This window comes from Rhagoletis zephyria, unplaced genomic scaffold (genome assembly GCF_001687245.7).
Source record: "Rhagoletis zephyria isolate East Lansing unplaced genomic scaffold, Rhagoletis_zephyria_1.1 Rzeph_scaffold_02082, whole genome shotgun sequence".
NCBI classification, from domain to species: Eukaryota; Metazoa; Arthropoda; class Insecta; order Diptera; family Tephritidae; genus Rhagoletis; species Rhagoletis zephyria.
In genome coordinates, this window is record NW_016159166.1 from 38,903 (window position 1) to 51,042 (window position 12,140).

The 12,140-nt window shown below is 38.1% G+C and overlaps 1 protein-coding gene across 1 annotated transcript in view; it reads right to left on the minus strand.

The window, feature by feature from the left end:
- Positions 1-9,993, minus strand: part of LOC108365965 (ecdysone-induced protein 74EF-like) — a 34,233-nt gene extending 24,240 nt beyond the window's left edge. The window contains exon 1 of the mRNA XM_017620206.1: positions 9,883-9,993. Coding sequence (XP_017475695.1) covers positions 9,883-9,954 — 72 coding nt within the window. The 5' untranslated portion in view covers positions 9,955-9,993. The remainder of the gene's footprint in view (positions 1-9,882) is intronic.
- Between the last annotated feature and the right edge of the window lie 2,147 nt (positions 9,994-12,140).

Sequence of the window (12,140 nt, forward strand, 5' to 3'; positions counted from 1 at the left end):
CTTACTTATTTAGTTTTGGTAGGGTACTGCATACATTGAAAGTTTAACCCTCAAAATACCAAGTGGGCTCCTCGGAGACCGCAAAGAGTGATTCTGCCGTAACTAAGCTCAACAAATAATTACTCATTGATTGTCATATTTGCCTTAGAGTGGTTAAAGACTTTTGCCCAGTGTTTTGACGACCTACAGTTTTACGGCGCCTGCGAACGGCGAATGGACGTAACTAAATTCTTTTTTTGAAGTGAAACTTCTTACACGAGTTCGCAGAGGGAATAAAGATGAAGATGAAGATGGAGATGAAGATGAAGAGGATGAAGGTGGAAATGAAGATGAAGAAGAAGATGAATCATAAAGATAAAGATAAGTAGACTGTTATGATCGACCTGTAATTCTCGCAGGAGATTTCAACGGCAACTTTTTGCTGGCCAAATCTGATGAACTGACCGAATTTTTTAAAGAAAAATTTTCACTAGAAATGGTTAATAGTAGAAATGATCCAACAACCAATGGAGCGGCTACCATTGATGCGGGTTTTTCCAGAAATATTAATAATATTGACATTAAACATTTCATATCTTACTTTAGTTACCACAATCTACTAGTTAAGTTAAGTTAAGTTAAAGGTCGTTAAAAATTTTTTTAAATAAATATGTTTTTTGTATATTAGAAAATGTGTACATGTGTACGTATATCGCACATTTCTTTCTTTCTGGCATTTCCTCTATTAAGTTTCACTTCTTCCGCGCGTAGGGACTACACGCACAGAGTTTTTTTCAGTGAAATTGTAAGGATATGCGTACATAAATGTCTATAATTCAATCTATACGGTGATACAGGAATGATGCAGACCTTTGACAGCAATTAGTTGCGATATGCTAATATTTTTTTTTTTTTTATTTTAATTTCAGACAATTGGCATACAGGCTTTGGCAAGCTTAGTCATGGAGCGATGCTCGTTGAACAACGCGTCGAAGTGATCCAAACGTTGGTGCCGATGGTGGTGGCTGGTGGTTTTTGGCCTGGCGGTCCGCACTTCTTCGAAAATGATGCCGTTAACGCTGTTAGGGTGAACGGATGTTATCGTGACATTATAACAAACTGTTTACGGCCGGAATTAGTTGACATGGACTTGGACGATATGTGGTTTCAACAGGACTGTGTCACATGACACAATGGCCCTATGGCGAATATCCGCTGAATTATTGAATGAACCAATATGTTCTTTTGAAAAGTAACAGAGTGCTCACATGTTCTCAATAGCTTTAGAATGGATACATGAAGGAAAATTAGTAAACGCCCGGCAAGCTTTCTGTTGTTTGGAACGGTTGAATTAGTTGTTTAATAAGCCAATCAAATAAAAAAAAAAAAAAACAACAACACTGCAAATCACATAACACAATATTTCTGCTGGGGTTTTTTTATTCAATTTTCATCCAAGCATCCAAGTCGCTTCAACTGCCGCACCTCAAGCAACACTTTGTTGCACGAGGAATAACAGTAGACCGACTCCTCATTTGTGGTGTGTGATTCGCAATTATGGCTTGGCCACATTTTTGCGGCTCATTTGGAGGCTTCCACTGACCTCAAATGCCTCTTTTGTGTGTGTGTGTTTATCCACTACTGACTGGCTCCTCACAAAGTAGCAGAACAAGTATTTCTACAGAGCTGCCGTTGCAGATGCGCTACACTCCTATTTCTCTTTGCATGGCAACGCTTCCACAAATATTATTCTGTGCCACATTAAACCTCTGTGCAACTGCACCTTCGTAGGCTGAGTTTTCTCATTACAACAGTCGACGATTACATAATCATTGAAATAAAAACAAAATTTAAAAACGAATAACTGACATTTGCAAAAGACTGGTCACAGCATTGCCGTGGTGGCTCCCAGGTCTTAAAATTTGGGATTAAAAAAAACCAAAAATACTTTAATACTTTTTAAAATAACTCTAAAAAAATTCGATCGTGCTGCTTCTGCTTGCAAAACTCAAAGTGGATGTGGCGGCATGCATCCATGGGATTCTAAAGCGGGCAAAGCAAGCAAAGTTGACTTTTCCGATGTATTAGGTGCGTCACGAGAACAGCAAAAATATGCATGCAAATTGTAAAGCCAGTGGGGTGGGCCGCCTCTGCAGCATCTCAGCACCGAGTCAATTCTGCTGCGGACGATGGTATCAAATGGAATTTGCCAAAATAACCACCCAGTGTGGAAATGGGGAATACATTACACTTTTTTCTATTATGAAAGGCATGACGTCTATGTAAGTGTGAAAAATAATCATTTACGAGAATAAATAAAATATCCCATTTTTGCCTGCTATGTATATCGTCGATATTTTTGCAAAACCGCCTAAATCGACATTGTGACAAAAATGAGATTTGGTAACCCTGAACTCCCGTAAAATCGTTATTAAAACAACAGATTTGTAAAATAATAGCTGGAGAAAATACCGCCGCCCATCAAGGCAATGCCTTCAAAGATAAACCGTTTTTTCGCTCACCTGTAAAATTTGACTGCCGTAAGATAGGCAATCGGTCGATGGGCGGTTTTGCAAAAACATCGACGATATATGTATATTCCAATAGCTGTTGTAGCCGAATGGTTGCGTGTTTGACTACCAATTTCGCGGTGACACGTAGGCATCTTCTTGTGTTTTTTTTTACGTATTTATAAATCGACATGCGACATATTACTTAGGCATAGGATATGACTAGAAATAATTATGCTCCATGAAATGCGTCGGAGACATAAGGGCGACCCATTATGCTGCACATTTGGCAAATTAGAACTTTTTCGAAGTGTTTAGAGTGCCGCATTTAAAACAGGTAAAATATAAATCATATATTTTTGATAAACAGTTGCGTTCCAGTCGTTTATTCAGTGTACCATAATAATAAAAAGGCCAAAAAAAAAAAATGTTTTACCAAAAACATAATTTAATAACAATATATAAATTGAATTATTTTATCTGTGTATGAACATATGCATAATCGTAATGGAGGGGCTGAGAGCGCGTTCAGAAATGCATCAAGCCAAAGCATCAGTCTCTTTTATATCTAAAATATATTATTGATGGAAATGTCAAATATGTGCAACCACGGTTCAAAAAGCCGAATTGGAACTTAGTTGCGCAAATAAGACATTTCCACCAATTATAGTTTAGATATGAAAGACTCTGATGCTTTGGCTTGATGCATTTCTGAACGCCCACCCCCCCTGGTTATGTCATAAACCTAAATTGGTTTTGAAGTATGGTCTTAACGGCTGAATTGATGTGCTTCGAATTTGCCCTTCAGCATTGCCCTGCTGCCCAGGAGTTACACCATTCATGACTTTCTTGTGTCGTCGCAATGCAATGCAGTCTAGTCCAAATAATTAGTATTTACTGCCTACCCGCTCGCGCTGCTTTATGCAACAGTTCGCCGTAAGCATACAACATACAATAATCATTTGAATTTGACTCGGAATGCACACGGTCCACAAAAGTTCATAAGTTTCGAAGTAAATAATTTCAATTTTCGGTTATTTACGTTGGCACCATGAATGTGTGTGGCGAAATGTTGGCACTGGCTCCGAAATGCCGTAAGGACCTCTGGCGCGGCTAAAAACAACAACCGAAAGTAGAACGGCGGCCGCTGCTGTTGCCAAAAATGTAATGCAAATTAATTTCATGCAGCGGAATAACAACGAAACGTCAAAGGCAAAGCAACAACATTTCGAGATCTCGCTGATGGAAACTGTGTGCGCTTGGAGATAACACAAAGCAAATAATGGCCAATGGGAATGCTAAGTGAAATGCACTTTCTGTTGTTGTTGTTGTTGTTGTAAAATGTTAAGCAACCAAAATGCATATTAATTGTGAAAATTGAAAACTTTGTTACAACATTTTGCTGGCTGAATGCCTTTCTGCGCCGTGAAAAAAATATTTTTAAAGCCAGCTACAATGACCGTGGCGTGGCTGTGGTGCAAAATCATTCATATTTAGGTACCTACATCTGCCACCCAACGGCCCTTAGCTGGGTTGCCCCCCCGCCGCCCCTCTGGGGACATCGATCCAACGTCTCGGTGGCCGGCTACCGACCAGACCAGCTGGCTTTCAAACGGAAGGATATGTAGGCTCAAAATAAAAGGTCATTTCCGTTATACAACTTCATCAATCAGCCGAGGCGGGGCGAGAATTTGAAACGGCCACTTAAGAATTCAAGTGGTCAAAGGGGCGGTGTTGTGGAATGCGTGCGTGATTGCAAAGTAAGGTGGTGGCTTCGGCTTGGGGGAGCCCCATGCTGCATGCGAAACACGCCAACGCCAAGTGCGTGTATGTGGCGCTTTTCGCTTTTAAAGTGTTTGAATATGCGATGACGGAATAGCGAATAAATCAGCGGAAATAAGTACAACCGAGTAGCCTACCACTTTAGTGTTGCCACTTTCGACTGAGACTGGCGTTCCATTGAAGAAACCAAAGAAACGATCTAGGTCGTAGTAGGGTCGCATTAGGAAGAAGCTCATACACAATGCGCCGTGGTAAGATTCTGTTTAGACCAAACAAAGTGCTGACTGAATGGCGGGTCAGGTCAAGTGCTCAAGTGACGTCAACGACCAAGTGGCACAAAGCAAGTGTAAGGAAAGAGCGCCACAATAATTGCGTGCGGCTAACGTTTTGTCGCAGTATTTCGCCTAAACGCATACGTTCGTGTTGTTGAGCCCCGTCGGCATTCGATTACTAAATAGCACGGTATGTCCATTGGCTTCAGATTTCATTGGCTCAGTGTAATTGCTTCGTTGGTTCGGTTGGCTAAATGCACGGAATATGGATCAATTATGTCTAAGCGGATTGCCGTAATCGTTAGTGGCCTTAGCACTGCCACCGTTAAGCGTTTCGTATGTTTCGCTAAGTTGTGTGTCGCTGTGAGCGATTGCCCTTTGCCTTGGCAGTCGGCAGTCTTTGCTTTCTGGTTTTCATTCCTGTTTTTTGTTTTTTTTTTTTAGGTTTCGTGTCAACTTTTCATTTTAATTAGTGCAGTCTTGGGCAATAACTGGTTAACAACAAGAGTAATGGACACCGGCCCAAACTCAAAATAGCCGCCCAGTTAAGTGCAAAGAAACCATAGAAGCGTGAGAATTTCGCACCGAGTATGAAAACAATGCGGAAAGTGTGAGTAAGCAAGCAAATAAGGCGTAAAAAGAACGAAGGTAATAGGTGTGAAATGCTTCATGCCGTTTATGAAGCACGCAAGGCGCCGCGAGACATTTCCAATCATTTTTAAGCTGAGTTATTTTATTGTAGAAAAAAAAATAGCACAGAACCTCGAAAGTAATTAAAATAGCTAAACCAAATGTCTCATCGTTGTTATAGGTTCCGATTTGAACCCAGGAATACATTTTTGGCGGCGGGTGGGGGGATTCACTCATACTTCTAAAAATATATCACCAGAAAATATTGAAAATTCGCTTCGATAATATCGATGGCTGAGCGGAAGATTGACCTATCTTGGCAGCCAGTTCGAAAACGCCCAGCTAAGAAACATTTCTCAAAAACGCCCTATTTCATAATTTGATTGAAAAACGCCGTATCTCAGCACATTTTCAATGTATTTTCGTTTGAGATACGGCGTTTTTGAATCGGCAGCTGAGATAGGGCATTCTTCCGCCAATCTCTGAATTAGGGTGGATTTCAATAAAATTCTAAACTAGAGAGTTCTTGAAAAGTTTTCTGGGATAGGGCATTTCCGAGATAGGTCGATCCTCCACTCAGCAGTGTTGGGCGTTAATCAACTAATATTTTAATCATCTTGTTAATTGATTAAAAAAGTAATTGCAATTAAATTAGTTGCAATTGAAGTTTTGATTGCGCTTTGCAATTAAACTTTTAAATAATTGCAATTAAAAAATTTAAATTTACATAAAATTAACAATGAACTTAAACATTTGTAACCGACTTCAAAAAAAGGGGAGATTATCAATTCGTCGGAATATTTTTTTTTTATCTATGATTTCAATATTTTTTATTTTTTTATCGGAGAGATTTTCAGCGACGATGTGAGATAGGGCCTTTCTTTCTATATTAAGGTAACGATATGTAAATGAATTGTATGTGAATATGTAAGTACTTGCTCAGAAAATCTGAAAAGTTCTGAATTCTTTCTATACAATTTAAATCGAAATTTCTAACACACTTACATATGTAGTGAGTCATTAATGATTTCTGAATTTATCTGCAGTCATCTGCTTATAGCACTCACTCCTATCGAAGAGCAGATACATACTACATATAAACACGTAGCCACACCCTGCAGAAAAAAATTATCAATTGATAAAAACTTATCCACTTGTAGTTAGCTTTTTTGCGGGATTTCTATAAAATATATAACTTGTAGTTAGCTACAAAAAGCGTTTATATCCTGCACTTGGCAAATACTTTTTCGAATTGAGAACAAATAAAAGGAAGATCGAAATTTCATATATATATCATTTTGAAGTTAAGTCTGACGGAGTTCGAATATGGGAGCATCTACAGCAGAATATGGAAACAAATATGAAATGTGATAAAATAAACGAAGTAAATAAAAATTAAAAAAAATTTAAAAAAAATATTTTGTTTTTCCTATTAATTTTTTATGTCCAAAAGTAGTTAGTTAGAAGTTAGTTACATCAAATGCAGAGGTAACCACCCTTGACTACTTCGCGGCCATCGTCATAGAAAATATATACAGATAAGTGACTTTTAGCTCCTTCCTAATCAACTTTAGGTTAACTTATAGTTAGACACATTTCCTGCAGGGCAGATTTAGCTTACATACATACAATATACATATACACAGATACACTCACCAAGTGCACAAAGCCAGAGACAAGTTGCCGCTTTAAATTGTTGGCCAAGTGCACTTCGACATATTTACAGCAGTTTAAAGTGGCACTTGAGTTGACTTAAGCTATTACTCCGACAAATGCACACACACCGTAACTCAACACACATCGCTCCCAACTCGGCGCCGAGCCCTCGATTGCAGCAACAATATGGCAGGCAGATGGGCGACGAAAGTGGAGTGGAGTGGAGACCTCTAATAGACTTAACCAGATTATATGTGCTCGAGCAAAATGTAATTGTAAGTGCAATGACGAGTTGCCGAGCAAGGCAGACTCAGGTTCGGTCTCGTTTGAACGCGCATCGACTGCCGCTTTTGAGATGACTCGAACGGAAAACAAACTAGAAACTGTAGCAGTGAGGAGGCAGCAGCACTTAGATACGAACCGAAAGATACACGTATCCGGAAATGCTATTTTCGGGGCAATTTAGGCTCGTCGGGCCACTCGTTTTTTTGTTTGATATTTGAAAAACCGAAAAATTCGTTAAATCGAGTAATTTTTCTGTACTTATAATAGTGGTATTACATTAAATGCATATAACTTTTAAAGAATTCTATTCTATTTATTTCAAAGACTACAAAATTCGAACATTTATTTTAATTTTTAGGGAAAGTGTTTTAGTTCCCGGCTGCCAATTTATCCAAAGTCAATGTTAACTTGATCTTAAAACAAACTATTGAATGCAGATGACAACAATTAAAGTATCATTGGCTTAACGAAGGACGCGAACTTAAAAAAAAATACTGGAATTAGCGTTCGCAATATATATTTGTTAAACAGAAAATCCATATGCAGAAAGTTCGTTATACTGGGCGACCACTGTAGTTGGAGTACAATTGCAAGGCAAGTGGTCAGAGTGCGAAATCCAATACTGTTTACTTTTGCTGCCTAAGTATTCGTTTACAATTGTCGTGAATCGCCCAAATAAGTTTTCAGATTAAATTAAAGACAGCAAGTCCCCAAACCACAAACTTATTTACATATGTACATATGTACATAGCAAATGTGCTCTAATCTCGAGTAGGTACTAATTGTTTATGGCCAAGAGAATGAGCATCGCTTTACTGCGGCCCTGCCCACGCTCCACTCGAATCTCTACACTGGCTTTAAAGCCGCTTTGTCGTAATTACGGTCTCAAGTGCTACCATAGAGTCTCCTCGAGCAGGTTAATCGACCGATCGACCGAACCAATCCCCGCTACACAGCCGGCTTGAGCCCGGCGTGGGATGTCAAGTCGTCGAATAGTCTGCTGGCTAGCCGGCGTCTCGTCAATTTACTTATGTTGTTGTTGCTGTTGCTTGTGTTTTCGGTGTTTCTGCGTTCAGTAAACAAGCCGACAATCGGTTGGAATGGCACAGCGTAAACATACCGCTGCTGCATGCAGCCGTACTCCGCAATCGCCACCGATATGTAAACGCAGCGACGGTCACCATCCGTGGCTAATGTGGCTTTGCTACACTCTTCCATTCATTGTTGCCTCATGGCTGGTAAAATTATTGTTGCAGGTATTCTGTCGTCTGCAATATCCATAAACCGGAAAATTGTGGTGTGTACAAGCGAAGGGAAGCTTGCAGAAAACGGACGCCGATAAAGGCGAGCTAGCTTAAGAGGAAACAAAAACAAAAGACAAAAATAAACAAATAAATTGCGGCTACTGTAACTTCAGCCGGTCTACATGGAGCTCTCGCTCTAAACAACAACAATTATAACAACACATATGGCTCCACAGTCTCAAGCTGGTTTGCACTTGGCCGAGTCTTGGTAGACGAAGCGAGTGTTGCCGTTGCGGAATCGTGACTAGTGTTGTGTTCAGCGTTGCCACAGACACATTTTTTTTCCTACCAACATTTCCTTTCGTAACCGACCAAAACCTACCAAAATTTTATTTTTGAGTTTTAGTATTTCCTTTCATTGTCAAATTTATTAAAAACATAGCTAACATAACATTTAGTAAAACTATAACACGGCTAGTAAAATAAAAACAAATTAAGTACGTGTAACGATTCATTTCACTGAACAGACTTATCGTTACTAGATACGAATAAAGACGCGAGCTCAAAAGATGACAGCGAAAAAAGACGCGTGAAAAAAATTTCGGCGAAGAAAGACTGACTGACGTAGGTGATGGCAAGGAAGCGTGTCTAGTGCTCAGCACTTTGAATGATGCCATGTTCCAAATTTTATATGGAGAAGCAAATCGTTCTCCAAGGAGAATATACCCTTCACCAGCCCACAAAATCTACAGTCCGTCTCTACAGAAAGACCCATTTAGTCAGGTCAGGTCAGGTTGCCAGTAAGAGTTCTAAGTTCAAGGTGTCTTTCGGAGTTCCTCCAGGAAAGAGTTATGAATCTCTTTGATTGTCTTATCCCTTTGACTTTCGCCAGTGAGCAGCAATTTGAAAACCTCCGCCTGGAATATGGTTGGGTACGAGCCCATTGGCAGACATTTCTGTAATCTTGGTCCAAGTACGCCATAAATTATATCGCTGCCAAAAGGTGTAAAGGTATCTAGTCCATTTCTTTCACAGCTTAGTTTTTGATGCAGAATGACAGGTAATACGAAACTACATCGATTTTTCGCCTCTCCTGAATAAATTCAAAAAAAAAAATGGACTTGGCACCTTTTCACCTTTAGGTGACGATATATGGCTGTTCGCATTGCATATTGGCAATAATAAGGGTTAATGGTTTGTACTTAGGAATCAGGTATATTTACATGTTTGCGGCCGCCGTTATACGAACTCACCAGTGAAAAATATTCATGTAAAAAAGGTTGCTAAAATATTTGGAGATGCATATTTTAATTGAATAACTATTGTCCCGAAACCTACCAAAATCCAATCAAGCCTACCAACCTACTAAATGGAAAAAAAACCTACCAGTTTTGGTTGGAGAAGCCCATGTGTGGCAACACTGGTTGTGTTACTTCGAATGGTTAGATCATTCAGTGGCCACCACTGTCACAACAAACTACCGAGTATGCCACAGAAATAACATTTGGTTACTGTAGTACTTACTATGTAGTAATTGGTGCCTTTGCTTCTGTTGCTTTTGTTTACGGTTGTTTGCGCTTGGCAGGGAAAGTACATTATGACTGATATGTAAGTATATTTACATACAAATGTATGTACGTGCATACAAACATACATACGTATTTACATACATACATACATACATACATACATATTTACACAGCATAGCGGGGCCTACGAATATGTAGGTATGTATAGTCTTTAGTCAAAAACACATTTAAGATAGTTTACCGAAACCGGGTTATGCCTCTGCAGTAAATAAAGAGTTGGACGTCACTTACCTGAAAAAAAGGAAAAGATGTACAGTTAGTTAAAGTTATTAAAGTATTGAATTTAAAGTATTTAAATTGTATACAAAATCAAAGTTTTTCACACACCTCCCCACCTACTTTTTATTATTACCCGTATAATATTCTATTTATATAGTACTAGTGATGCACATAACCGTGGAACCGCAACCGGGTCCTTTAGAGAACACACCGGTCCGGTTCTTACAAAAACCGAAACTTGATTCCAAAAGAATCACAAAACAGTTCAGGAAGAATCGGAAATTGATCTCAGAATAACTGAAAAAAAAAAATAATTAAAAAATGAACTGAATATCCATTAAAAAGAACCGAAAATCGGCCACAAAGCGCACATTGCACTATGGGCAAAAAAATTATTGTTTTAGCATAAAGTCCAAATATGCAGATATCATCCCCAAATTAAGTTTAGATACATACTATCTGTTATAGAATTCTGAGTTGAACTACCAAATCTTTTTCGGTTTGAGGCACTTTATACTTTTGTATTGTTTGTGATGCTATCGACTTGAAATTCGGTTTGATTGAATTAAAAATTTTTTCCTTTGAATTAAATGTTATGCTAAATTTCTTTCTCATCTTTCGATGCTTTCAAATCGCTGTCAGCTGCGATTTCAATGCGTCAAAAGAATGGAAACATTACTTTTTCTTAAATGAAACCTTAACGTGGCAATCGCTTACTTAAATTTAATTTCATGTATTTTATTTTTATAAAATTTTTGTAACACAAATCGATGGTCCTCTGGAATAACGGCACAATTCAAAATTTCCTGTTTTTGAGTTATATAGCGGATTAGGTTTAAAAATAGCCATATTTTTCTTTGACAAATCAACATAGGCTTAGTTGTTATCAATCCGGCAGAGTCGCAGTTTTGCCATTTGTCACAAAACCGAAGTAGCCAACCCTTATTACTGAACAGTGGCATATTTCTCATATTTACCTTGATAATTGGCATATGTCAAAAACTCTCGATAGGTTAGTAGTTATGCTCTTATGTGAAATAACGACACTTTTCGTACTGCGCCTTTGTTCAGCAATACAAATACAACTACTTACGAGTTGTTACTTATTTCGCATTTTTGCAGTCCAACACTTACGAAATCTTTAGAAAAGGTCATAATTTGAAAGCGTACAAATTTTCCCCAGAGAATGACAGAAAATAATCCGGAATAATTACGTTCCAAGACATATTGCTAAATTACGAAACACAAAATATTTAATTTGCTCTACTGAAATATATGAAATTTTGAGTTGTGTCGTTATTGCAGAGGACCATCAAAATATCTACTAAGGAATGAATGTAATATATTTATTTATTTTCTTCACTTTACTTTATAACAAAAATATATTTAAATAGAAATTGAATTTTTGTGAAAACTTTTTAAAATCTTCTTCTCCTCCTTGGAACCAGACTCGACATAACCGGTTCTTTATATACTCGGAACCGCACATCACTACATAGTATCTACATATCGTCGTTTAAAGTACAAAACCGCGTATCGTCGTTCTGCAAAACCGCGTAACTGACATTTTTTGCCAAAAATTGGATTTGCTCCCTCAAGCTCTTGGCTCAATCCTTATCCACTCGTCCTGAAATAAACTAGCCAGAAATGCGATTGCTTAATAAAAAAGGGAATCATTTTGAAAAATGAGTGTTTTTACTATCTAGAAAATAATTTATGCAACCTCATATATGCGGTTTTGCATTTTGTTGATACGAGGTTTTGTATTTTAAATGACGATATCGAGCCCTAACCTAACCGCCAAAATAACGTAAGCAACATTTTTTTCAAAATTTATTTATTTTTTGATGCAGAAATATTCCTAGAGCATCTAGATGCATTTCTGCATCAAAAAGAAAATTTTGTAAAAAAAAAATGTCGCTTACGTTATTTTGGCGGTTACTACTATGTGTATATTTATGTATGTACAAACGA